At 42.3% G+C, this 27,334-nt stretch overlaps 1 protein-coding gene across 2 annotated transcripts; it reads right to left on the bottom strand.

Moving 5' to 3' along the window:
* On the bottom strand, positions 1-27,334 carry PLEK (pleckstrin). 2 transcript variants are annotated; one of them, XM_061432837.1, is made up of 9 exons: positions 27,161-27,334; positions 15,898-16,053; positions 15,475-15,656; positions 13,557-13,648; positions 11,426-11,610; positions 9,665-9,769; positions 3,951-4,034; positions 3,049-3,118; positions 1-1,712 (listed from the first exon to the last, which is right to left on the bottom strand). In XM_061432837.1, exons 1-9 carry the CDS (start codon positions 27,200-27,202, stop codon positions 1,576-1,578), a joined length of 1,053 nt encoding a protein of 350 aa, XP_061288821.1. In that variant the 5' UTR covers positions 27,203-27,334; the 3' UTR covers positions 1-1,575. The 2 variants fall into 2 exon arrangements, with proteins under 2 accessions (XP_061288821.1, XP_061288822.1); XM_061432838.1 differs by lacking the exon at positions 27,161-27,334 and adding an exon at positions 17,954-22,161.

The following is a 27,334-nucleotide window of genomic DNA, read 5'->3' as shown; positions in this document are numbered from 1 at the left end:
TGACACACAACATGGTAACATTTATTTCAAAACTTAAAATTCACTCCACATTAATAAATACTTCTAACACTGAATGTAGAAAAAGTACTGTGCATGTTCTAATACAGTTTACTAAAGAATCACAGAAAAGTAGTCTTTCACCTCTTGGCCAATGAGAAAACAATCTGGGGGTAAGAGTAGCCTCAAGGATATTGTGTGGAATTGGGGGAGGGGAAAGGAGCTGCTAAAATCAAGAAGAACTTTCTACTCTTCTTTTCTCACTAGGGCCTTAAAATTAAAAATCGAAAGTTGGAAAATACACCTTCGCAAACATATTTAATTTCTTTCTCAATTTTGGTTTAGAATCATTAGTTGGCAGACAGGATAAAAAAAAAAAAAAACTGAAAACCAGTACACAATCTGAATCTAGATCAGACCCCTCTGAATGATGATGGGCCCATGAGGCCCCTTGTTGGCCAAGCAGGAGATCGGACAGCTTGTGCTTAAAGCACATGCTTTAAAGTGTGACCACAATCTCAACAACTTGAGCACTGAAGGCACAGTGTGATGTGACGGCCACATCCATTTGCAAGCTAAACGTTAAGTCCTTTCAGAGCTGTCTTTGTATAAACTCATTATCCCATCAGCTGGCCTGTGATCTAAGTCCTCCACCCTCTGGAGCTGGGGTTGGGGGTGAAGGAGGGGACATTTGAATCAGGCAGCTGTCCAGCCCCCTCACCCAAGCAGAGACCTCATAGAGAAAACCCCTCTGGCCACTTTTCTCTGTAAACACTCAAATGAAACAGAATCTCACAAATTTGGAGTTCCTGCTCCTAATTAGAAATGCTCTCTGGAAAGAGGCAAAGATAGCTTCTTGTCTGACCAGCCCCCAGTAGAGTGCAACACGCCTGCTCTGGGAGGCCTCGGGAAGAGGAGAGGACCCTCAGCTACCCCTGGCTTCCTTGGGTCTTTTTCTCAGAAGACAAAACTTTCCAGACTGAAGTCACAAGGCTTCAAGCTAAAAACCACGACTGCAGTATACTGGCTGTCAGGAAGTTTCTGGCGAGGGCAAAGAAGGAAGAAGAGGGTTCTCTTTGGTGTTGATACATGAACTTGTGCCAAGAGCAGGGGAAGGCAGCAAAGGGGAACAAAAGAGGTTTGTGCTAGTGCTCTTAGTACAGATGGGCAATGGCTTTAACAGGAACAGTTGTCTCAGGTTCTGAAGGCCAAGACCTGGTCATGGAGGGACTTCAGCTGCCCTGCCATGGGTATTAGATTGGCAGGCTTTTGAAGCTAGGAAGGACAGTTCTCCTCTAGTTCAACTCCTTCATTTTCCAGAGGAGGAACCTGAGGTCTGAGAGGGTAAGCAATGTCCCCAGGCCACACAGCTTGGCATGTCTGCCCAGGGAACACAGAGAGTGGCAGAGAGGCTTCAGCGACTGATGTGGTCAGTGTGGGCGAACATCACACGGCATGAGGTTAGTTACATTCAGGACCCCCGAGGATGACAATATCCCACCCCTGGGCTTTCTGTTGCAGAAGTGGCCAGGCCCTGGACTGAGCTTATCCATGTGGTTCCCTTGGAAGGGAGTGTCTTCACTTTCCTGTCCGGGAGGCCACCTGGATGGCTTTGATCCACTCAATGCGCTCCTTGGGGGTGGCTGCTTGCAGGAAATAGTGAACTTCATCAGCCGTGATGATCTCAAAGAGGTTCTCTTCTTCACTCTTCTTGCCTGGTGAGAAAGAAATTGATGACAGTGAGCGTGGGCACCAGAAAGGCCACCTAGCTTGCCCTCCTTCTGCAAGCAATTTTCCAAGTGTTCTAAGGAAATTAAATGCGATTTTCAAACTTACCATTATTGTATGCTTATACATTTATATATGTATGATTAATATATATATATATATAGTACTTATACAGACAGGTGTCCAGTATGATTGTGTTTGTGTGTTTAAGAAGTAAGTTAAAAACACTCAAGGAAAAACATTTTCTTTTGTAAGCAAACTAAATTTCTCATTTTTGCATACAGTGTATAATGAGTAATCTGTAATAGTGTCCAGTGAGTGAAAGGTACTCCACTCACAATATAAATCAAAAGCTGGCCTCAATATTAGTTTTCTTAAAAAAGAAATTAAAAAAAAAAAAAGATGTGCCACCAGTACCATCGGTGCAGTCGAAACTAGTTTTTATCAAGCGCTAAGTGAGCATCTCTACTGAAAGATCAGAAGGCAGAAAACTGGCCAATACTGTGACAAGGCTCAAAACACATCCATCGCGGATCAAAAAGAAGCACACTGTCCACCCTGACAGTGAAGGATGACTCTAAGGGGAAAGGGGAGGGAGCAGATCCAGGAATAGTTAAAATCTAGGCACTTGCAGCTGCAGCATTTCCAGTCCACCTCTATAGCATCACTAGCCCAAATGACAAGAGAAACCAGGGTCTGGGGGTCTGAACCACGTCTTCCTTCTGACACTACTCACTCATTCCTACACCTGAGAAGACGGTCATTTCATCACCGAATCATAGAGTTGTGATCAGGACCCAAGGATCAGCTGGTAGGACTCCATCATTCTCAGAGAAGGAACCAAAACCCAGGTTAGGCAACTCACTCAAAGTTGTGCCCCTAACTAAGGAACCTAGACCTAACATAACCCCAGAGCACTTCCTGTTCCCCACACTGCCTCCCGGCACAAATGTTCCTCTTGTTGTGGGACGTTTCCTATTTTGTAAAGGTGCACGTTGAGGAATGTTGGGCTCCATCACAGGCATCAGGAGGTAAAAAGTCTCCCCACCCATGCCGGTTCTGAGGTGACAGGTTTTTCTCAGCATTGTGCTAGGATTTATTCAAGGCATCCACAAAACCACTACAGCTCCCCAAGACCCAGAGAACCAGGACAGCAGTTGAGAGAGAACAGCTTTGGGTCTCTCTGAAGTTTTCAGACAGTGAACTCATTCATGCCTGAGTAAGGGAGTGAGTGAGGGAGTGATTGCTGTTGGCTCAGGGTGCACAGGTGTGGGAAGGGAGCCCAGGGAGACACACCTCTCTCCCCCCAAAATTCATTCTTACCATCTGGGTGGCTCTCCACTGAGGTCACCACACAGCCTCTCAAGCGAATCGCTCCCAAGGGATCTTCCCCCTAAAGGAGAAAGGAGTCCTTCATTATGTTTCCAAAGTAAAATATAGGCGTATACTTGATCCTCTTGGTGCAAAAGCCACACAGACTCACTGTGGTTTAGAGAAGAGCTGAAGGAGATTAAAGGGAACCCGTTCTGGATCCTCCACCCCTCTTGCCACTTCACACAGCGGGGAGGTGGGGAGCTGGATGAGGAGATGCAAGTCAACCTGAGCTTCACGTCTGGAGGAAAGTGACAGCTGGGGGAGGTAGGGAGGCCGAATCATCTCCCCGCGGGAGAATCGCCAGGTGTTTCCAGAGTCCTTTGGCCCCAAGCAACAGACATAGTAGTAGAACCCTCATAGGAGGGAATCAAGAGAGCCCTGCAGAAGCTGAGGACCCAACCCAGATAGACATGACTCAACTTATTAAGGAAAAAGCCCTCTTCTGAATAGTCAACAGCCTAAACGGTTGGGCTCAAAAGATGCTCTCATTCAAATAGGCCTAGAAGAGGGATTATCACTTTTTTGCGCATTAAACCAAGAGCACAGTGCTAGGTTGGTTGAGTTCCTCTGAAAATATCAGCTTGGAATAAATAATAAAAAGTTGTGTTGTGTTGATCAAATAAATGGCCATATAATGATATTTTCTTCCATCCCCTGAGATTCTGCTGGCCTCAAAGCCTAAGGTCTCAGATCTTTGCAATAAGAAGGGGTTGGAAAAGGTAGAGGAGGGTGAGGAAAAAGAAGAGGGAGGGTGAAGATGAAGGGAGCAGAGCAGGAAGGGCCCGGGCAGCCCCGTGATTAGGAGCAGCGCAAGCTTCTACTGGGAGGGTTTATGGAGCACAGTTTCTCACCCCAGCAGGGTCATAGTAGTGCAAATAGGCAGGGTCTTCTCTCAGAATGAACTTCCTCACTTTCCAGTTCTTCCGCCTATGGCCCTATATCCAGGATGAACATAGAAAAAGGAAGGATGAGTTTTTAGTCTCACTCAGTACACATAGTCCCTACAGGATAAATCTTGTTGGATTGAAAGAAGAAAATAATAAAGATGATATTCTATCTCCAGAAGAATTCAGGCCACAACCCAGGCCTTGTCAGAGATAGCACTAGAACCAACGAACAATTTAGATGTTATTAAATTGTGGGTTAAATTATTTCTAAGATCATCTCGCAGCTTTAGCATCATATAAGACAGCACTATGTATAACATACTATGTTAGGTAATGTGGGGCTATCAAGAGATTTAAGACATGGCCCTGCTCTTCAAAGAGTCTATAATCTATGTGTAAATATAAAATAGCAAATGTCCAAATCAAATAATCTCTATAGATAAGGGTTTTTCAAAGGATTTTTCATTTTATTTTACATATGATAATGTAAATTTCCATGGTACCCTGTCCATACATCTCACCCTCTCCTCCCCTCTCCCCATGTCCATAAGACTATTCTCTATGTCTGTTTCTCCACTGCTGCCCTGCAAATAAATTCTTCAGTACCATTTTTCTAGATTCCATATATACAGATTCAAAGGATTTTTTTTTAATTTACTATTTATTATTTGGAAACTTCATTTGAGGTTTTTTTTTTTTTTCATTGAAATATAGTTGATTTACAGTGTTGTGTTAGTTTCCGGTATACAGCAAAGTGATTCACTTATACACACACACACATGTATATTATTCTTTTTTAGATACGTTTCCATTATAGGTTATTACAAGATATTGAGTATAGTTCCCTGTGCTATTCAGTAGGTCCAGTTTCAAAGGATTTAAATGAAAGATATATAATTGTGGTTTGGCATGTCAAAGAGAGCCTCATAAAAACCTTCACTTATCCATGTGGGACACACAGGAGTTAGACGGGTGAGAAAGAGGTGGGTGGGAAGACCATTGACAACAAAAAAACCGTGGTGGGAATGTCTAAGGCATATTCAGACCCTGATGAGTAAGACCATCAGGCTAGAAGGCAGGTATAGCAGAGGCAAGTTTGGAAAAGTGGAAGGAGACAGTAAAAATAAGACACAGGGGTTGTTGTCACTCACAGCTTTTGAGTTGGAAGCAAAAAGATTACTGTAACACTTTAGGAAGATTAATATGGGGACAACATACAGGATGGATCAGCTAGGGATTAAAGATAAAGCCAGGGGAAATATAATAAGGTAGAAAGAAGACCATCAAGAAATGATTACAACAATCCCAGCATAAAATTAGTAGGAACTAACAACAGGGAGCCGGAGAAGGCAATGGCAACCCACTCCAGTACTCTTGCCTGGAAAGTCCCATGGACGGAGGAGCCTGGTGGGCTGCCGTCTATGGGGTCACACAGAGTCGGACACGACTGAAGTGACAGCAGCAGCAGCAGCAACAACAGGGAGCAGCAATGGAAATTGGAAGCAGTAGTGGTTGTGACAGACACGATGAGGAAGAACAGGACTTGGCCCTTCCCTAGAGAACCATTGACTCTTCCAATGTCAAACACTGCCATTGTCTAGACTGTGGGTTCTGAAGCAGGATTTGTGTCTGTTTCTCTTTGTTCCTCCCAAGCCCAGCACTGCGCCTGGCCTGTGGGAGCCACTTCGTATGTTTGTAATTGCCTTGAATTGCCCAGTTATTTCCATTAGCTGATAGTAGTTGTTTAAAATGTTGTGCTAAACCTAATTCTATGATTTCCTACAGTAAATTCAAGTGACTTTTAACTCCAGAAGTTAAAAACCTTAGATTAGAAAATATATAGTTTCCATGTTGCCAACATGAAGAATATTGTGTGTTATTTCTGAAGCAGCATGTATTAAGAGGCACATACAGAAAGCTTCCAAAGTTTTTCTCTGTGTTTGTATAGAAAGCAATGGAACGTCTGCGATTTTAGCAAACGATGTCTCCTTCATAAAGCCAGGTCAGGGCACTTTCAAGAATGGGTTTACGTTATTTGGCAGAGCATTTGGTCAAGGAGCTCATCTCCAAAGAACGCTTTCCTTGCCTGAAGGATGGAGCCAAGAACACTGCAGAGTCATACAGGAGAAAACAGAATATTTCTATCTGCAATATTATATGACTTTTGTAAAGCATCAACTTCTAAAATTCTTGTCAGGAGTCCCTGTTCTTTGCCTTAATTGACGTTACCCATGGGCTAAGAGGACTTCCCTGGTGGCTCAGATGGTAAATTGTCTGTCTACAATGCGAGAGACCTGGGTTCGATCCCTGGGTTGGGAAGGTTCCCTGCAGAAGGAAACGGCAACCCACTCTAGTACTCTTGCCTTCAAAATCTCACGGACGGAGGAGCCTGGTGCAGGCTACTGTCCATGGGGTCGCAAAGGGTGCTGCCCCACACCATTTTCTCCAGATCTACAGGCACACAAATCATGTTCTCGTACACAATCAGTGGGTGAGTATCAAGTACTCAGGAGTCAGTGGAAGAGGAAGGTACAGGAGGATGTGAAATCAGCCAGCCCTGGCCAACTACCACATTGTCTTGAGGTCCTCATTGGCACACGATGTGAGGCACTGAAGAGTTGTCTTTCATTGAATGAGTGTTTCCTGAGGCACTTTAAGGAATGCATGCACAGCTGGGGTTTCCAAGAATTGTTGCTGCTCTGTCAACATCTATGTGCTACATCATTTTATATAAGGGATTTGAGCATCCATAGATTTTGGTATCCATAGCGGGTCCTAGAACCAATCCTCTATGGGTACTGAGGAACGGGTGTACCTACATTCAACTTAATTCACTCTAAAAAGGTTTATTGTCTATTACAGACTAAGAAGGATGCTGAACTCTGCAGCAGATACAAGAAAAATATGTATAACATATTGTCCTTTCTCATCAAAGAATCTACGTGTGGTTGAGAAATGAGGTATTTTATTCATCATAGTCACAGAGAAGGCAATGGCACCCCACTCCAGTACTCTTGCCTGGAAAATCCCATGGACAGAGGAGCCTGGTAGGCTACAGTCCATGGGGTCGATAAGAGTCGGACACGACTGAGCAACTTCACTTTCACTTTTCACTTTCATGCATTGGAGAAGGAAATGGCAACCCACTCCAGTGTTCTTGCCTGGAGAATCTCAGGGACAGAGGAGCCTGGTGGGCTTCCGTCTATGGAATCGCACAGAGTCGGACACAACTGATGTGACTTAGCAGCAGCAGCAGCAGTAGTCACAGAATGAATTGTATAAAAAGGATTATGTTGAATATAATCCAGTATCATTCATCCTCAAACTGGCTATGTCCCCCAAACTGAATTAATGCCTCTGGAACCAGTGAATGGGGTAGAATGAGGGTAGGGACTGACCCCCAAGTGGATCCATCTACTTCCCACCTATGAAGTGTGGAGCACAGGTACCCTTTTTTGAGATAAGGCTTCTGCCAGGTAACCCGGGCTAACTCACAACGGAAGACATAGGGTTGATTAGTTTTTTTGGTACTTAAAAAGATTTTCAAAAATCTCTCAGATGATCCTGCTATGAGCTAGGATTATACACGACTGAGATAAGGGACAGGAAACATTAAAGGGGGACTATCAATTCAAGTAGAAGAGGTTTTTCTTCCCTCTCCCTCCCCTAGAAATTAGAGATGGGGGGAATATTAAAAAAGAACAAAATTCCTGAATGAAAAAAAATTGTTTTCTTCATGTTAAAAGGAGGTTTATGACTATTTAAACAGTGATATTTTGATAATAGGATAAACTAACTTTTAAGAAAATGGTTAGCTCTGTAATTCTTTACATTGGCCACATACCAGAATCTCTTGGGGACCTGTAACATATAGAGACTCTGATTTAACTGGCCTGGGGTGCAATTTTAACAGATCCCTGGAGGGTTTAAATGTATACCACCGGAGCTATTGAAGGCTGACCTGTACCTATCAAAGGCCACGTAAAGAAGATGAAGAAAAATGGAAGGGGAAGCCTACATCTAGTCCCACTACTTTCAACACACACTCACACCACAACTCTCAGCTGACTTTTGAACATCCAGCATCTCCATTGCATCCATTGCCCAGACCTCACTCCAGTCCAGCCTGGACTTCATCTATCCCTATTCAACCTTCACGTTCAGTCGGATCAACTCACTCAAGAAAAGACATTCATGGCTGATAGTAACATAGAATTATAGAAGATATCATAAGGAAATAATGGAACTCCTTTCCAAGTGACTCCTGCCTTAACAGCCTATGATCAGAGCCATATACATACAAACATTTGCCAGAACCAAAGAGGAAGCAGGTGATATGCAAACTCTGCCCATGGGCAACCTCCAGAACCTACCCTGTGTAAGGCTGACCCTGCTCCTTTGCTCATTCTTTAATCTAGTCAGTGGGCATACAAGTTATTAGAATAGTCTGGAATTCTTTCTTTCTTTTTTTTTTTCTAATTTTATTTTATTTTTAAACTTTACATAATTGTATTAGTTTTGCCAAATATCAGAATGAATCCGCCACAGGTATACATGTGTTCCCCATCCTCTTAGGACCCTGTTCTCTCAAAATATAATGGGAAGGTAAGTTTTCCGCATTAATGCTCTACTTCTAATGAAACTAAAAAATGTCTATCTATACTTAGTCAACCCAAAGTTCTCCTTTTTAAATGTAAATATATGCTCAACTTTGGTTCTTCCCTCTTTACCCAGAAGTTCAGGCTTCTATCATGAGATAAGTCAAATCTCTCAGTCCCGTGAGATCTATATACAATGCACAGAAATCTTGCAGCAGCCAGATCCTTTCTTTTATTAACAGGTACAGAGCAGTGCCTTTGAGACAGCTCATGACGCAATCACAAGGGGCAAGACCTTGGCCTCATAAAGCAGCTTAGGCTTCTATGACAACATATACCAGCATCAGTTGTTTCACTCTGAATATTCCTGTTTTCCAATTGCTTCTTCTCTACCAGGTGCTGACCCTGGCTTCCTCACTCAGCTCCAGCCATCGGGTTCTCTTACCTCTTGGTGTCCCATGCCTTTGCACTTGGTAACTGAGCAGAGCTCTTCAGCTCACCCCAGCCCCTGTCTCCCAGACTGACAGTGGCCAGTACCTGATGATACCTGATAATGACTGAGTCTATGCCCTCTGACCGGATTTGACCTTCATCTGTTGCTGCTCCTGCAGAGCTGGCCTGGGTATGGTCTCATTGTGACCTACCCACAGTCTGCAATGGTACTTCCTTGCTCTCAGTGGTTTATGATGCTCCTCTTCTGGGTGCAGCTTGTTTCTATTTCCTGGTTACTTTGTAAGGAGGAAGGATAGGCCAATGGAAGAACTTTCATTGTGAAACATCTCTGTCTTTTGGATGGCATCTCTTGGCCAACTGATATCCTCCAACTAATGAAAAGTTCAGCATTTTCCTGAAACACTGATAGAAATTTCCCTATTTTTAGGTGCTTCTGCCCTGCCTGCCTCAGTCCTCCTGACCTAATGCCACTTTGATCATCTACTTAACTATTTGTCTCTCTTTCACTAGGTCAGTTTCATTCTCTAGTTGACTATTCACCAAACAAACAAAACACCATTTGATCCTATAGAATACAAAGGGCCTGGTTAGGGAGAAAGCCTAGGGTAGAATATAGTGACCACTCACCTGCTTCAGTAAACATCCCTGCTTGATAATGACTCCTCTGAATTCTTCTTTCAAAATCACATCATCATCACTGGAATTCTCTTCACAGAAGAACCCACTGTCTGGCTGTTGGGGAACCAAAGAACCAGTTTATTTTTCCAGTCTTAGGCATAGTGCTAATTATACCACCTTCCTCTCCCCTCTTCCCTCTAGCCACTCCTTCTCCCTGTGATTCGCATCCCAACCTGAACGCTAAAGGTTATCCTTGGTTAGCTTGTTCCCCCTCCCCACTGTTCTTGTTTCTAGATGCTTATTTCTTCTTCTTTTTTTGTTTTGTTTTGTTTTGGCTGCACCATGCAGCATGTGGGATCTTAGTTTCCCGACAAGGGATCAAACCAGAACCCCCTGCAGTGGAAGCATAGAGTCTTGACCACTGGACCACCAGGGAAGTCCCATCTAGATGTTTATTGTTGCTGGATGCTCCCTTGTCTCCATGCAATTATGATCTTGTCCATATACTTTCATTTTCCTGGGTTCCCCAAGCTGTATTGGATGTCTAGCTCAGCACATCTCTCCCTTCAAAGCCTTCCTTCTCTAGGGACCTCATGGCCACATTGCTGAAAGCGAGCTGGCTGGTTTATAAGACACTGTCCATACAACATAACCTCCATATGCCCCCTGCTCCTCGGCTCCCCCACTTTAAGAAACCAAGAGCCCAGGTCCAGCCACATCCTTTGAGTTCAGGCAGGAACTGGGCCTTGCTCAGCTAAACGAGACCAGTGAATCACACAAGCCACTGTGCTCGGTATTTTTAGACCTACATTTTTTTTTAGAGTCCTACATTTAAATAGCTATAAACAACCAGGTTAAAATTCTGAAAAGAAAAAAATATTCTGGTAGAGGAAATTCCCCAAAGTGAAATGAAACTCTCTTTGGTACATTCACTTCATTTATATAAGTAGCTTCCTTACTTTTGTGTTCTGACTCCAAATAGAAACAAAATTGCCAGAATCCCCCTAGAAATCCACTGTTGCCAGATGTTCATGTGACCCAAGATTTAAGTCCATGTTGTACCATACAGTGTTTCCCAGCCTGTGGGAAGCATGCCACTGGAGGTACCCATGATGACAGAGGGAAGGAATAAGGATGAACATACTTGGTATTGAGTCACATATTTCAATGTATATTTGGACTCCCGGGGGCCATAATTTTGCTGGTTATTTTTCCTTCCACTACTGGATCTACTTTGACTAAATGGGTGCCTGGCATGTGCTCAGTCCCTAAGTCACATCCAACTCTTTGTGACCCCATGGACTGTAGCTTGCCAGGCTCCTCTGTCCTTGGGATTTCCCAGGCAAGAATACTAGAGTGGGTTGCCATTTCCTTCTCCAGGGAATCTTCTCGACCCAGGGATGAACCCTCATCTCCTGCATTGGCAGGCAGATCCTTTACCACTGAGCCACCAGGGAAGCCCCACCTGGCATGTACTGGGGCCTAATAAGCTTTTACAAAAGAAATTCTTGCTTAAAATAGAAATAAATATAGCAAATTTTTAAACAAAAATAAAGAAAACTATTCAAGTAAACAGTATTTTCCTTTAGACTAACTTACTGGATGTGATAGGCATTATGGAGAGGGACAGCTGTCAAGTCAAGGACATGGACCAAAGCTGTAGGGATAGGTGCTTTCCTTCACATCAGCAGATATTAACTGAAATCAACTAGAACACACCCAGGTCAACCCCCATGCCCGGAGGAGTAGATGGGTAGCTCTCTCACTCACAAAGTAATAGAAGGCATCAGGGTTGTCCAAGAAAGGGTTTTCAGCAGTTCCATCCACCGCGTTCTTGGAGAGGTCTCCAGCGGGCTGCAGGTACCCTTCGTTGAGCAAGGAGGAGGCGATCACAAGGCCTTCCTGGCGGTTCCGAACAGACTTATTGGAAACAAGCCAATCAATGACACAGTTACCTGGATGGGACCATCAGAAAGAAGGTTAATTCTCTTTTTCAAAGAACAAGGCACAGACAGTTGCCCCTAGAGAGCTGCAGAGCACCCAGCTTTCTTACTTGTTTCATCTTCCCTGTTACTCCAAGAAGGAAAAATGAAATTATTGAGATAGATACCTGGAAACAAAAGGAACCACGTAAACGGTTTTAAAAAAACACCTACATGCTCCTTAAGCAGCAATGCATGCGTCTTCCATTAATGACCCAGAACTTCTGCTGAGAACTAAGTTCAGTAATGGCTATTGGGGAGGCCCCCCCGGGGGAGTCTAAAAGGAAGATCTGGGTAATGAGTAAGTGTTGTAACAAGTGCCTTGCTGTGGGGTCAGCACAGTGGAGCTGCTGGGTCAAATCTGTAGGAAGGTGTGGAGGGGTGGCTGGGGCAATGGGTACTGTTTCACAGAGGAAGTGACAATGTTTATCAAGCATTTACCTAGGCAGAGGCCGAGGGAGAAGCAGGAGCTGAGGGAGCAGCAGTGTGAACAGACTCAAACAGGCATGAGGGATCCCTTCTGGGTGCTGATGGGAGAGGGGCCGGTGGAAAGAAGACAAAAGAAGACAAGAGAGAGAGGAAGTCATGGGGTGGGTGGGGAGAGCTTTGATGGTACATTAAGAATTTGGCAATGAGGAGCTGTTGCAAGTTTTTAAGCAGAAAACAACATGTGCTAGTATGTGTATGTCCTAATTTAGAATTTTATGCCATCCCTTACATCGAATGTCACACCTTTGCAGGGTCTAGCAGGGACCTTGAGAAGTCATTCAATCAGCCTTCTGAATCAAGGGAAGACTGTTAGGAGAATAAAATGAAATTGACCCACCAACTGGATTATTAGCAGGCTACAATGAAGCTCTGTATTAAAAATATTTCGTACAACCAACAAGGACCTATTGTTTAGCACAGGGGACTATACTCAGTATTTTGTAAAAATGTATAAGGGAAAAGAATCTGAAAAAAGAATATATATATGTATGTGTGTGTATGCATAACTGAATCACTGCACTATACACCTAAAATTAACACAATATTGTAAATCAACCATACTTCAATAAAAGTAAATAAAACAAATTTCTTTCAAACATTTATATATATGTATAAATTTATGTTATTAAATATACTTATACATTATTACAAAATACTGAGTATAGTTCCCTGTGCTCTACAATATATACTGTACAAATATAGCCAACCAAAGAGCCAACTTAACAGGCCCCAAGTCATCAAAGCAGTAAGGTATACCATCTTTGAAACAAGAGTGGGAGCAGTTAGTTGATAAGAGCACCTTTCATGAATTTCATATACAAAAGGCTTTGCCCAGTTTTCTTTCTCTGAAAAGAAAAACTAATTAATACTGCATTTCTGCTTTTAATCCTTGCAGTGATCCTGTAAAAGAGGTAGGGAGGTAAGTACAGACCTCTTTTAAGAATGACTAAATGGACATGAATTTGAGCGAACTCTGGGAGATAGTGAAGGACAGGGGAGCCTGGCATGTTACAGTCCATGGGGTCACAGAGAGTCAGACACAACTTAGTAACTGAACAGCAACAAAACACTATGCAGCCTCAGACATCCCTAATTTGTCACTTAAGTCTAACATTAGGTGTCTTGATTCTTATTTATCATCTTGCTCAACTCTGTGTCTATTTCAACATCCTGCCATTTTCTGGCAAAAAATGACCCTTTGATTGATATAACTAGAACTTCTAAGATTTTACCTTGAACCACAAAGTATGGGCCTACCTTTCTTTCTCTTTCCATGCTGGGGAAGTCCAATGATCATGTCCATCGGTCTGTGTTCCATGAGACCAAACCCCCCACCTCGCTCCACATCCCCCTACACACACTCAAGGCTGAGCAAGACCTCCATATTGCCTGCCCCAGAAGCCCCACATCAGACCCACAAGGCCTTTTACCTGTGAAGCAGTGATTGAAAATCTTCTTGTCCTTCTCTAGGTTCAGTTCTTTTACTCCTTTTTCAGTGTCTTTCATGGACAAATACAAGGCACTGCACAGATGAAAACACATGGATGAGCAGGAGCGGTTCAGTATAGCCCGTCCTCTCTGGGACTCGCCGGCTTGGAGGGGCTGGCCCTGAGCACAAGCTTCCCCCTCCCCAGGTGAAACCTGAGCCTAATCTCTCCACTGGATCATAAGTAGGTCATTAGAAGGCAGAGCTCATACTTGAACTCTGCGGCCTGCACAGCATTCAGCAAAATGTACTGGGAAGGTATTTAATAGCCCTTAAATTCACTAAATTTTGTTGATTTAACTTTTAGTATCTGAGATGGAGAGTTGTCCCCAGTTAGGTGTCAAAAGATTAAAAGTTCTCAGGCCTCAATACTCATGTCCCAGTTCTTTGTGCCCTTTAAGAGACCATCTGGTGTAGACATTTGACTCCAAGAAAGTGAATGTGTTTTGGTGGGGTGGGCTGCCGTCTATGGGGTCGCAGAGTCGGACACAACTGAAGCGACTTAGCAGCAGCAGCAGCAGAGGGGAGTTGCAAGGGGTTAGAGTTTTTTGGTTCGTTTTTTTTTTAATGTGGACCATTTTTAAAGTCTTTATTGAATTTGTTACAATATTGCTTCTTTTTTTAACATGTGGGTTTTTCGGCTGCAAGGCATGTGGTATCTTAGCTCCACAACCAGGGATCAAACTCACACCCCTGATATTGGAAGGTGAAGTCTTAACCACCGGGCCATCACAGAAGTCCCAAGAAAGTGAATGTTTTGACTAAACTTATCCTTTATCCTAAAATTTATAAGAGATAAAACAAAATAGTGAGATGTTCTCATTTTTATCCTTGAATAATAAAGATAGCCTTATCAGAAAAATTGCAAGCAGCAATTTTGTGTGTCTTGTGGCTCCATGTAGCACAAACATCATTCCCACTTAGCTCTGACAGTTGTGGCCAGAAATGCAGTCACTGGACCACCCACCCAGCAGCTACAGCTGGACTAGGCAACTCCTCTTGGGTCTTTACCAGAAAGCTTTCTTAGTGAGAAAAAGCGCTCATTCTCTCTAAGCTCAATGTGCAAACTTCATCAAACTCCTATGACCTGCCAAATCCTGCATTAGGTGTGCATGCGGCTTTTTCTATTCTCTTCCTAGGGACTTCCTGCATTTGGTAAACAGAATCCTGGATAGATGCTGTAAGTAGTCAATATGAAATTCTTCCTGATAGAGCTCCTGTTACAGGGTATGTGCCACATAAAAGCAAAAACCAGTAAAAAATAAAGACACTCCTAAAGAAAGGGACTTAAGTGATATCAATCTGTAGGCAACAACTATCACCTGTCAACTATCACCAGTCAACATTAGAGGTCACTAAGCTAGGTCGGGGCACAAATGGTTTCTGCCTAGGAGAGAGATTCACGCTTGCTGAATATGTGAACTTGAACTTGAAAAACCTTACCTGCATGAACACATAGTTCCTGTCTTTTCCTACCTATGTATAGATCCCAAAGCTTTCTTTTAAGAGTAATTTACTATAGCTACTTTATAAATGCAATGATGTATTATCTCTTTCTCTCTTCCCTCCTTTTTCTCTATCTCTCCTTCTCCCCGTCCGTCCCTCTGCAAAGATTACGCAGACATAAGGGAACTCCCATGCCTCCTCTCCTCAGCTGTTAGGCTTTGGAGATGCCATGACCACTCCTTCAGAGCCAGGTAAACGTCTTAGTACATCAAGTGAAAGTACTAAGGACTGGTAAGGGTGTGTACAGCCTTCAGAGGTGCCCAAAGCAGGCCTTGGAGTAGGGCCTGCTGTGGGATTGCCTCAAGGAGTGGGGTGGAAGGAAGAAAGAGTGAAGGAAAGTAGACATAGAAAGTCACCTTAAGTCAATCGTTTCTGGCAGTCGAATGGACCTCCTGGTGGATTTTCTTGCAAACTTCTGGCCTCCTTCAATGCATTTAGTGGCCTTCTTGATGTCCCGAACCCAGGCATCTCTCTCCTCCAGGAAGGCTGCCTGGAAGAAGTGGTCCTGCTGTTTGGTCGTAGTGATCTTAAACACAAACTGAAATCAAAACACATCCCATTAGGAACGACTCCTTTCAAGGGGGTGAGGGCTTTTATGAAGCACAGGAGTTGAGCCAACCCTGTTCTGGAAATGCTTAGCCAATAAAGACCCAAATGCCCAGGGTTCAGGATGAGTGGTGGGCAGAGGGACTGGCCCAGGGAGCTCCATTCACATTCGTAGGCTATGCAAAGGTCAGCACCTGAGAAGATGTTCGTCACAGTTAATGACATCAACTCACCATCCTTTTTCCAAAGTCCTGACAAGGGCTGGTCAGAGCGCTTCCTTTCAAGGGAATCATTCCTTTGGGGCTGTTGTCACTCTTCTTCTTATAGAATTCAATTCCGTCTTCTAACAATACAACCCACATGGGTTTCCAAGAGTTGAACATGCTCCCCTGTGATGCCAACAGAAAGATTCGGGTAAGGATGTTTTCTAGAGCTCTTCTGTAGATGCCACAGGGCTCGGTAAACAGCCTACCTTTGGCCAGCGTGGATGCAGGAGACCCACATTTGTGTGACCAGGGGAGAAGGGCAATGCCATTCTTCTGGAACTTCTTTAAAAATTTTAATATAAAATGTATACACATCTATCAGTAGCCCATAAGCCTCTCCTGGGCCATTACCAAGGGAATATGGTATGGATCTCAACTCTCCTTCTTGTGCATTTCAGACTGACTTTCTGCAGCATATTTTCTGCTCCTAACCCTGCCCGTTGTTTTCAGTTCAACTTAAGTAAGGATGGCAAAAGAATCTACCTCAAGTGCCAACTCAGACTGCATAGTAGCTGGTGCTTGAAGCTGGACTCCCTGGAAAAGTGCCATTAATGGCAGCATGGAAGCTCCACTTACTTCCATCCTTTGGTCTAATCAGATTTTATCTGGGTATGAATGTCAAGAAGAGACGCAGAGCACAGCCTTGTATATAGGCATGACTAGGAGGGATGAAAACCAGGTTCAGAATGGTCTCTGATGCCAGCACGGTGCTATCATGTCAGTTCTTACTTTAAAAGTTTTCAGTTTGGGTTGATGCCAACTGTGCCTTTAGTAACAGATAACCATTCTGACTAGGAAGTCTTTCTTTCTTGTCTGTACTTTATGAGGACTTTGGAAAAAGAAGAGAATAGCGTTCTTTGCCTCTCATCTTTGAACTCCTGATTGTCACCCTGTCATGATTACCACAAAAATGGAATTATCAACCAGTTCCTAGAAGATCCTTCTGCTTATCTTAAAATACCAAGAGCCTCTATATAAAGGTCCAGTTGCCCAAAAGGAAGACTATTTATGCATTGAAGATAAATACTCATGGAACTATCATTTTGCTGGTCCAAGTGTTTCCTTTGTTTTAGTTACTGAAAAAAAAAGTTTCTAATTAAAACACACTGTCTCTTTTCTGTACAGGCAGAATAACTATTCATGCTAACACTGGATTATTTCCCCTTTTTTAAAAAAATGGGCAAGGTCGGACACTATGCCAACACATGAAATAATTTCAATCAAATGTCTTTCTGTTTTACATCTACTCAGAATGTAAAACACTCCTGCAAATCAATAAGAAAAAATACAAATTATCTATTTTTTTAACAGGCAAAAAACTGGAAGAGGCATTTCATTAGAGATGGTATCCAAAAAGACTCTGCAAATATGTTCAATATCACAATCCATCAGGGAAACTCAGATTAAAACCACAATGAAATACCTCTGCACACACACTAGAGCAGCTAAAATTCTGAAAGATTGAGAAAAGCAAGACTTCACAAAGACAGTAACTGGAACTCCCATACATGGCTGGCAGGAGAGCAATATGGTACATTCAATTAGGAAAATTGTGGAGAATGTTCTAATTCTCAGAATATATATGTTGATACACTTAGACACAAGGGAGCAAGATGTCTGAAACTTATTGTCAAATATCTCAGCAAAAAAAATATGTGTATATATTTATATAGTAATATGGAGTGATAGGCAAATGTAGCCATGAATTAACAATTAATAAATCTAGGGAAAGAGTATATAGCTAATTGCACTATTTTTTCCAGTTCTCTATGAGTTTGAATTTTTTCTAAATAATTGGGGAAAAGTAATAAATAAATTAACAATATGACACTAATTAAAACACACTATCTCTTTTCTGTACAGGCAGAATAACTATTCATGCTAACACTGGATTATTTCCCTTTTTTAAAAGAAATGAGCAAGGTCAGACACTACATATTGAAATTTGGGATGTACTTTTAATGAAATATACAGACAAGTCTAAAAAAATCAAGTATCTGAAACAAGTAAAAGATCTACTCACAGAGCTAGGAGTAGAAGCTGGACTAGATGACTGCTGAAATGCCTGTCAAGGCTCAAATTTTAGATTCTACTTCATGCCTATCAAAGATTTATAAATGCCAGAATCACTCAGGGCTTTTGACCTTGGAACTGGCATAAAATGAGAAGTCAGCCAACACTGCATTCCTTCTGTAGACAGTTTAAATAAAACTACTATGCAGCCAACTGTTCAAAATGAGCTTGTGCTCTCCTAATTCAAATGTAGCCTCAGGGTCTGTCTGCTCACTCAGAGGAGGGTGTCATTTGGGATTCGGGGCCTTTGTGTTCATTGAGGAGGCTGATATTGGTAAAAGCAAGAGAAATCCCGAGAGCTTATAAAGTGGGGACTTTCTTCCAGGCTTGGTGGTGGTTAGTTAGGTTGCTGCTGCTGCTGCTGCTAAGTCGCTTCAGTCGTGTCCGACTTTGCGCGACCCCTGAGACGGCAGCCCACCAGGCTCCCCCGTCCCTGAGATTCTCCAGACAAGAACACTGTTAGTTAGGTTAGGATGATGGAATTCTGGGTCATCACTCTCTGCATCTGCCAGCTTCTCCCTGGAGTAACCTGAAAGCACCTCCCTCCACCATCCCTGTATTTACCCTTCTCTGTCCTTAACTCTCTTGGTGCTCACACAAGAGCAAACCCTGAAGTGTGATCACAGAGTGTCCATGCTAGAAGGACATTTAGTATCATCTACCATCACCCTCATCACACAAGCAAGAAAGTTGAAGCTCGTTTAAGTAACTGGGCCTAGTATACTCGACCAGTTAATGTGAGACCAAAATTAGAACCCAGGTCTACTGATACCCAACTTTATGTTCTTTCTACTTCCTCTTAGATGCCATCTCCATTCTGGGTCTCACATAAACTTCAGTCATATTGGAATCTAAATCAATTTTTAGGTCACTTAGCCAGCTATATATATGTGTGTATGTGTATAAAATCGTGTGTGTGTGTGTGTGTACTTAGTCATGTCTGACTCTTTATGACTCCATCAATCATAAAACATATCTAAATCATAAATCATGTCATAGCATGATCATATATAAAAGGTATGTTTTATGATACTGTACATATATAAGGTTTATACATATAAATAAATATATATGTGGCACATGTCTGCTTTCTTCCATTACAGGCCAAAATCTATACAATTACGTGTCAGAACCAGCAAGTTTTAGGTGCTAAATCAAATTTAAAGTTTCCAAGTGAGTCACTGTACATCACCATGGAAACAGCTAGTTACGTGCATAAAAGTCTGACACTGAATGACACGAAAAGAAGAAAACTTAAAGGTCAAGATACTTGACCATATAAAAAAATTGAATTTCTGTACAGTAAGAAAGCAAATGAACAAACAGCAACAATAACAACAAAAATGCTGAACAACTGAAAAACAAATTAAAAGGTGTGGATATTTATAACAAATTATCATATAATTAAAGATTAATATCCTTAATATATTTTTAACCCTTTAGAATCAATAAGATACATACAAACCCTATCAATTTTTTAGATGGGCAACCGATATAAGCAGGCAATTTTCAAGAGAAGAAACATCTGGGTCCAATAAATGTAAAAATGCACTGCTTCAACAGCATTCAAACAAATGCAAATTAAATAAAATATAGTCTTGTTCTTTAATATGTTTTTTTAAAAGATTTATAAAATATATGAAGATTTGGGGAAATTGGCATGTGGAGGACAACAAAGAAGCTCTATGAGTCAGCACTTTGATGTGGGATGTCAAAATGAGTGAAGTCATTTGTGGGCTGTATAAATAGAAGCATAGGAAAGTAAGAAAGGTTCTAACTTTAAATGGAGCCTAACCAGTAGTGACCATGGAGATAGGTGGCCCAAACTCAAATCCCAGCTCTGCCTCATTCTAGGAATGTGACCTTGAGGAATGTTTAAACCTCATTTGCTACGTCTGGCAAATGCAAATAATGCTACTACATATTTCTTAGGATGATTGGGAGATTAACTAAAATAATCCATGTAAATTGCTAAGGGCAATATCCAGAACATAATAAGCACCCAATAAAACCTACCTAGTCTCTGTAATTCTGTGTTTATAGATATACCAATAAAACCTACCTAGTCTCTGTAATTCTGTGTTTATAGATATACCTCAGGGCTTTCCTGATGGTTCAGTGGGTAAAGAATTCACCTGACATCAGAGACACTAGTTCGAACCCTTTGTTGGGAAGATCCCCTGGAGAAGGAAATAGCAACTCACTCTAGTATTCTTGCTTAGGAAATCCTATGGACAGAGGAGCCTGGAGAGCTACAGTCCATGGGGTCACAAAAGAGTCGGACACGACTGATTGACTAACCATATAGATATAACTGGAGAATGAAACAGTTCAGGAAGCCTCGAAGTTGCAGATGAAGTGAAGCCTGTTATATAAGCCAATGAAAAATTTTTTTAAAAAAGAGAAAAAATGGCATCTCTCTTGGGAAATTATTGGAACTCACAAATTTGGGCTCAAAAGGGGACAGACAGAGTAGATGAGGGCTGTCTTCAGAGGTGTGAAACACTAAATTGTTTTGAAGTCCCAGCAGGTGAAAGTTTCAGGAAAAAAAAACAGTTTGTTGCATAACTTATGGGAGAAAGTCAAGTTAGTGAGTTCCCTGGCACAAGAGGTCTTCTAGCATGTTTGTGAACAGATTAGTAAAAGAAATGCAGGCCACAGATGAGAAGTTCAATTAAATACTTCACATTCCTTTCAATCCTCAGATTCTACACATCTGTTCCAAAAACCTGTTGTCCCTATTGTGCCTTTAGTCTCCTAATTCCTTATCCTCATCTGAACACTTGGGCCTCATCTGCAAGAAAAACAATGAAAAAAAAACCCCCACAAAACCCACAAAAACCTGCTTAACATGAATGTCTAAAAATGACTTCATTAGAAATTTTTTAAGTTACTATAATATGAACCCCTGACATTTTGGTTTCTCTACAGTTTAGTTCAGTTCAGTCACTCAGTCATGTCCTATTCTTTGTGACCCCATGGACTTCAGCACACCAGCCTTCCCTGTCCATCACCAACTCCCAGAGCCTACTCAAACTCATGTCCATTGAGTTGGTGATGCCATCCAACCATCTCATCCTCTGTCGTCCCCTTCTCCTGCCTTCAATCTTTTCCAGCATCAGGCTCTTTTGAAAATGAGTCAGTTCTTCACATCAGCTGGCCAAAGTATCAGAGTTTCAGGTTCAGCCATCAGTCCTTCCAATGAATACTCAGGATTGATTTCCTTTAAGATGGACGGGTTGGATCTCCTTGCTGTCCAAGGAATTCCCAAGAGTCTTTTCCAACACCGCAGTTCAAAAGCATCAGTTCTTCGGGGCTCAGCTTTCTTTATAGTCCAACTCTCACATCCATACATGACTACTGGAAAAATCATAGCTTTAACTAGACTGACCTTTGTTGGCAAAGTAATGTCTCTGCTTTTTCACATGTTGTCTAGGTTGGTCATAACTTTTCTTCCCAGGAGCAAGCATCTTTCAATTTCACGGCTGCAGGCACCATCTGCAGTGATTTTGGAGGCCAAAAAATAAAGTCTGTCATTGTTTCCATTGTTTCCCCATCTATTTGCCATGAAGTGATGGGACCAGATGCCATGATCTTCGTTTTCTGAATGTTGAATTTTAAGCCAGCTTTTCACTCTCCTCTTTCACTTTCATCAAGAGGCTCTTTAGTTCTTTGCTTTCTGCCCCAATTCCTAGTCCCAACTATTTTTCTCCGGATGTTGGCCGGTGTTGACGATCTGATTTCTGGTTCCTCTGCCTTTTCTAAATCCAGCTTGAACTTCTGGAAGTTTATAGTTCACATCCTGTTGAAGCCTAACTTGGAGAATTTTGAGCATTACTTTGCTAGCGTGTGAGATGAGTGCAATTGTGCAGTAGTTTGAGCATTGTTTGGCATTGCCTTTCTTAAGGATTGGAATGAAAACTGACCTTTTCCAGTCCTGTGGCCACTGCTGAGTTTTCCAAATTTGCTGACATATTGAGTGCAACACTTTCACAGCATCATCTTTTAGAATTTGAAATAGCTCAACTGGAATTCCATCACCTCCACTAGCTTTGTTCATAGTGATGTTTCCTAGGGCCCACTTGACTTCACATTCCAAGATGTCTGGTTCTAGGTGAGTGATCACACCATTGTAATTATCTGGGTCATGAAGATCTTTTTTATATAGTTCTTCTGTGTATTCTTGCCACCTCTTCTTAATATCTTCTGCTTCTGTTAGGTTCATACAATTTCTGTCCTTTATTGAGGCTATCTTTGCATAAAATGTTCCCTTGGTATCTCTAATTTTCTTGAAGCGATCTCTAGTCTTCCCATTCTATTGTTTCCTCTATTTCTTTGCATTGATCACTGAGGAAGGCTTTCTTATCTCTCCTTGCTATTCTTTGGAACTCTTCATTCAAATGGGTTTATCTTTCCTTTTCTCCTTTGCCTTTCCTTTCTCTTCTATTCAATTTGAGCTGGTGGCTCAGAGGTTAAAGCATCTGCCTGCAATCCGGGAGACCTGGGTTCAATCCCTGGGTTGGGAAGATCCCCTGGAGAAGGAAATGGCAACCCATTCCAGTATTCTTGCCTGGAGAATCCCATGGATGGAGGAGCCTGGTGGGCTACAGTCCATGGGGTCGCAAAGAGTCGGACACAGCTGAGCAACTTCACTTTCACTTTCTCTTCTATTCACAGCTATTTGTAAGGCCTCCTCAGACAACCATTTTGCCTTTTGCATTTCTTTTTCTTGGGCGTGGTCTTGATCCCTGCCTCCTATACAATGTCATGAACCTCTCTATCCATAGTTCTTCGGGCACTTTGTCTATCAGATCTAGTCCTTTGAATCTATTTGTTACTTCCACTATATAATCGTAAGGGATTTGATTTAGGTCATACCTGAATGGTCTAGAGGTTTTCCCTACTTTCTTCACTTTAAGTCTGAATTTGGCAAGAAGGAGTTCATGATCTGAGCCACAGTCGGCTCCCGGTCTTGTTTTTGCTACTGTATAGAGCTTCTCCATCTTTGGCTGCAAAGAATATAATCCATCTGATTTCGGTGTTGACCATCTGGTGATGTCCATGTGTAGCGTCTTTTCTTGTGTTGTTGGAAGAGGGTGTTTACTATGACCAGTGTGTTCTCTTGGCAAAACTCTATTAGCCTTTGCCCTGCTAACTGGTTTCTCTACAAATGATGATAAAGCAGCCTGCACATTTCAGACATTTGCCTTTGTACTGCGGTAAAAAAATAAACAAAATGCTATCTTTACTCTCAAAATGCTCATAGTCTAACCGGGGAGAGAGTGACCTTGACCTGAAACTCCAGGTCAGAGTGATAATGCACAAACTGAGAGAAGCCTTCCTACACATGGGCAGTTTCACAGAAAGAAGTCATGACTCATTGCTGAAGGTGGAGAAGCTTGATTTTGTGTGGAACCCCCTCCCAGACACCTCCCTTCACTTCTCCTTTTCCTCAAACTTCTCTTTTCCCATGTTGACATACAGCTAGAATTCAAAGGAAAACTATTTGATGGTCAAAACTACGTATTGAACTAAAGCAGAATTGTGAGTCAGTATCATCTATTCTCCCATGCTTGTGGGAAATGTTATTTTAAGTTTGGTGTTACAGTCAATGAAGTCCTTATTTCTGCTACATCCTAGATTGCATCATTTAGTCAACCAGTCTGATCCATGATATCACGGGTATAACATCCCAGATCAATGGTCATTTTGTTCCTGTTTGAATACTTTGAAGGCAAGGAAACTAATTTGTTCAGCAGTGTATTTTTTTATATAAATATAAACTTTTCCAGGTTGGACAATTTCTCAATGAAAACATATTATGTTAGCAATAGAGAGATGACACAAATGTTTAACAGTATGGTTTCTGGGGTCTTAGGGATTTAGGTTCAAATTTCAAGTTTGTCTCTTCTGGGTTCCATGACCATAGGCAAGTTACTTCATTTTTTCCAAACCTTAGTCTCCTCACTTGTAAAATAAAAATAATATAGTACCAATTTCCCATTACTACAATGATTAAATGAGATAATACACTTTAAGGGCTGATAACTTACATCTAGCTTATAGTAGATGCTCAAAAAATGGTAACCATATAGGCAGATAAGATAGCACAGTTTTGTAGGCAGTACTGTGAAGTCATTCTGGCCTAAGGTTCTCCTGGGTACCACCCGTCACAACAACAGCTCTTTGGAAAAGAAAAATCACTGCAGTCTGGGCCCATGAGGGCCACATAAAACATGGCTAGGCATGGCTTTCTGTGACACTGGATCACACTGCTGGGTTCCAGTCCAGATCTGCCACTTAATAGCTGCGTGACCTTAGGCAAGGCCCTTTACCTCTCTGTACCTTACTTTCTGGTGGCTCAGTGGTAATGAATCTGCCTGTTTATGCAGAAGATGTGGGTTCAATTCCTGGATCAGGAAGGTCCCCTGGAGAAGGAAATGGCAACCCACTCCAGTATTCTTGCCTGGGAAATCTCATGAACAGAGGAGCGTGGCGGGCTACAATCCATGAAAGTCAGATCTTACTTTCCTCTTCCATAAAGTAAAGGTAATAGTTGTACCCATTATATGTACATAAAGTGCATTAAATGGTTAGATCTGTTACTGCTACAAAGTAAGGGCCACATATACTGGCTACTCTGACAATGATAATTCAATGGGTGCAGATCATAGGGGATTATTTCATGGCATCTGGAAGACAAGGTTTGGAAGAATTGTTGGGCGGAGACCACCGAGTCCTGCTCTCTGTTTTGCCCCAGGCTTTTCTCCTTCTGCTTCCGTCTTTTGCAGCCATTTTCTTTCCTTAAAAATCCCTTGTCCTCTCTCTCACCACTCCTATTCTTGTGCTTTCCCCAGCCTCTCAGGCCACCTAAATTCCTAATACACTCTTTGGATCAGTCCTGCCATTCAACATGATGGTGGAATGGTTGTCATAGAAACAACAGCTGATTCCGTAAGTTGTGTAGAAATGAGGTTAGTTTGGGAGGTGACTTGGTGGAGTCTAAGTTATTGGTTGCATATAATCTGCTTCTCTCTCTTCTTTTAAGCTATTATTACAAACATATTCAAATCAGTGGTCTGCTTTCAAGGACCTCCAAAATATGTTTATGCTTATTGTCTGAAGTAACCCCCTAATCAGAGACAAAGAGAGGTTGAGGTCACTGCACACACTCTTACCCACAGTCCAGTTTGTCCAGACCCCACTCTGGCTCTGCAAAGTTCATCTCACCTCTCTTTAGCTGGCTGGGGAAACCTGCCTTTCAGAAGGCTGCCTGGGATCAACGAGATGGTGGTAGGCTTTGCAGTTAGGCAAGCCTGGGTTTTAATCCCAGGTTGTCCTCTTATCAGTTGTTGGATATGGGCAAGTCACTTATTCTCTCTGATAAACTAATTTATAGAGCTAAAAATACAAGTATACAATATAAGAGAAATTTTAATTACAAGATGCTTAAATTGTTTTTAAAACAAACAGAAAACCTTTGCAGAAAATGTTTCCATTCATCTGCTCTTGTCAGGATACTAGCCTAAGCAAGCAGGAAAGAAATAGCAACATTAATTATTACTGGTTCTCAAAGAGATTATTAGGGCCTACTGCAAAGTATCTACATACACCTCTGTGTGTATATGTGCATCTTTTCCAAAGGATGTTTCAAAATATGGCTAATGAAAGAGAATACCTGCTGAGGGTTCGTTTATTCTCTGGCACATACTTTTAACTCTCACAACCACAGACACATTGCTGCTGCTGCTGCTAAGTCGCTTTAGCCGTGTCCGACTCTGTGAGACCCCACAGACGGCAGCCCACTAGGCTCCCCCATCCCTGGGATTCTCCAGGCAAGAACACTGGAGTGGGTTGCCATTTCCTTCTCCAATGCATGAAAGTGAAAAGTCAAAGTGAAGTCGCTCAGTCGTGTCTAACTCTTAGCGACCCCATAGACTGCAGCCTACCAGGCTCCTCCGTCCATGGGATTTTCCAGGCAAGAGTACTGGAGTGGGGTGCCATTACACATTACAAACCCTAATTTAGGGTTTACTCTGAAATTTACTCTGAAAATCCCAGTGTACTGGAGACAGGCAGTGCCAGGAGACAGGGAGTAAGTTTCTGATCCCAACACTGTCACAGCCATGTGACTTTGAGCAGTCACCAGCTTCTGGGTCTCAGCTTACTCTTGTGGAAATGAGGGAATGAGGTCAGATGGTCTAAGGTCCCTTCTAGATTTAAATCAAAACAGAATCAGGCAGCAATGTGAGCAGTTTGACCCCCTCTTAGTAGAACACTTCAGGCTAAAATTCAGGTTAAACCATGAATGGCCTAAACAAAGTCCCACTATGCACTCCATCAATTAAAAAACGGGGCCTCTAAAGGAATGTACTGAATCCAGTTCACTTCTAACACCCTGAGCTCACTTGGGTCAGTGTGAGTTACTTGCTCATAAAAGTGTTGTCCACAGGATGCTAACAAGCCTATGTGAGAACTCACCCTCCTGGGAAGATTCACAGTGGCGCGGCACACACCCACCATCAGAAGATAAACCAGCAGTGCTAATGAAATTCAGTTTCCTGATGCCTAACCAGTGAAACTGAGCTTTTTGGAGTAAACTCCTGTCTCTATTTTCTAACCTTTAAAATGGTGTATCTACCTACCATCTTAACAGCATGTTATACAAATTCACTAAGAACTACAAATAAAGAGATTTCAGTCCAGTAAAAAAAGATAAATAAGCTACCATTACTGTATCACTATATCAGCTCATCTTTAATCATTTGCTTCTTCTTCCTTGCCAAAAAAGTAAAAAGGGGAGGAAGAATTTAACTAACAAATGAGTAGTTTCTCCTAATAACCTCTATAGCAGGAGTTTGAGTCTTCTGGCATAACACACACGCATACTCTTGAAAAGGATGCTCTAAATCATGAAGGATTTCCAGACCCCACATTCTGGAATTCTCAGTCCCACATAATCAAGCTATGCTGACACCTGAGGTGGAACCTTCCACCTTTAAGAACCAGAAGGCAGTGGAATACATACTGGCTTCTCCCCACAACGTCCCACAACCTGCAGTACTCTCCTATTTCAGCGGTAGAGAGTGCAAAGCTGGACCCCAATCCTCCCCCACCCTATGCCCAGGGTCACCGATGCAGGTGACTCTTTGCTTACCTTCTTCACTAGATAGCCCTCCCTGATCCGCTTTGGTTCCATGTTGGATGGACAGACAGCCGGGTGCCCTCACAGATGAGTCGTCTCAGAAGCTCAGCCTCCTCTGAGAGGTGGGGCAGTTGTGGGCTGCTTTTCTAGAGTGAGGTCTCTTTCACAATTTCCCCTCTGCGGGCA

This window comes from Bos javanicus, chromosome 11 (genome assembly GCF_032452875.1).
Source record: "Bos javanicus breed banteng chromosome 11, ARS-OSU_banteng_1.0, whole genome shotgun sequence".
Classification (NCBI taxonomy): Eukaryota; Metazoa; Chordata; class Mammalia; order Artiodactyla; family Bovidae; genus Bos; species Bos javanicus.
The sequence above is the reverse complement of the archived record's forward strand: the minus strand, read 5'-3'. Positions and strand labels throughout refer to the sequence as shown.

Coding starts and splice junctions, on each gene's coding strand:
- PLEK (XM_061432837.1), bottom strand. CDS start 27,202: ATGGAACCAAAGCGGATCAGGGAGGGCTATCTAGTGAAGAAG. Junction 9,770..11,425: donor CTGATGCCTTCTATTACTTT/GTGAGTGAGAGA, acceptor GTTCCCCAACAG/CCAGACAGTGGGTTCTTCTG. Junction 1,713..3,048: donor AGTGGAGAGCCACCCAGATG/GTAAGAATGAAT, acceptor CTTTCTCACCAG/GCAAGAAGAGTGAAGAAGAG.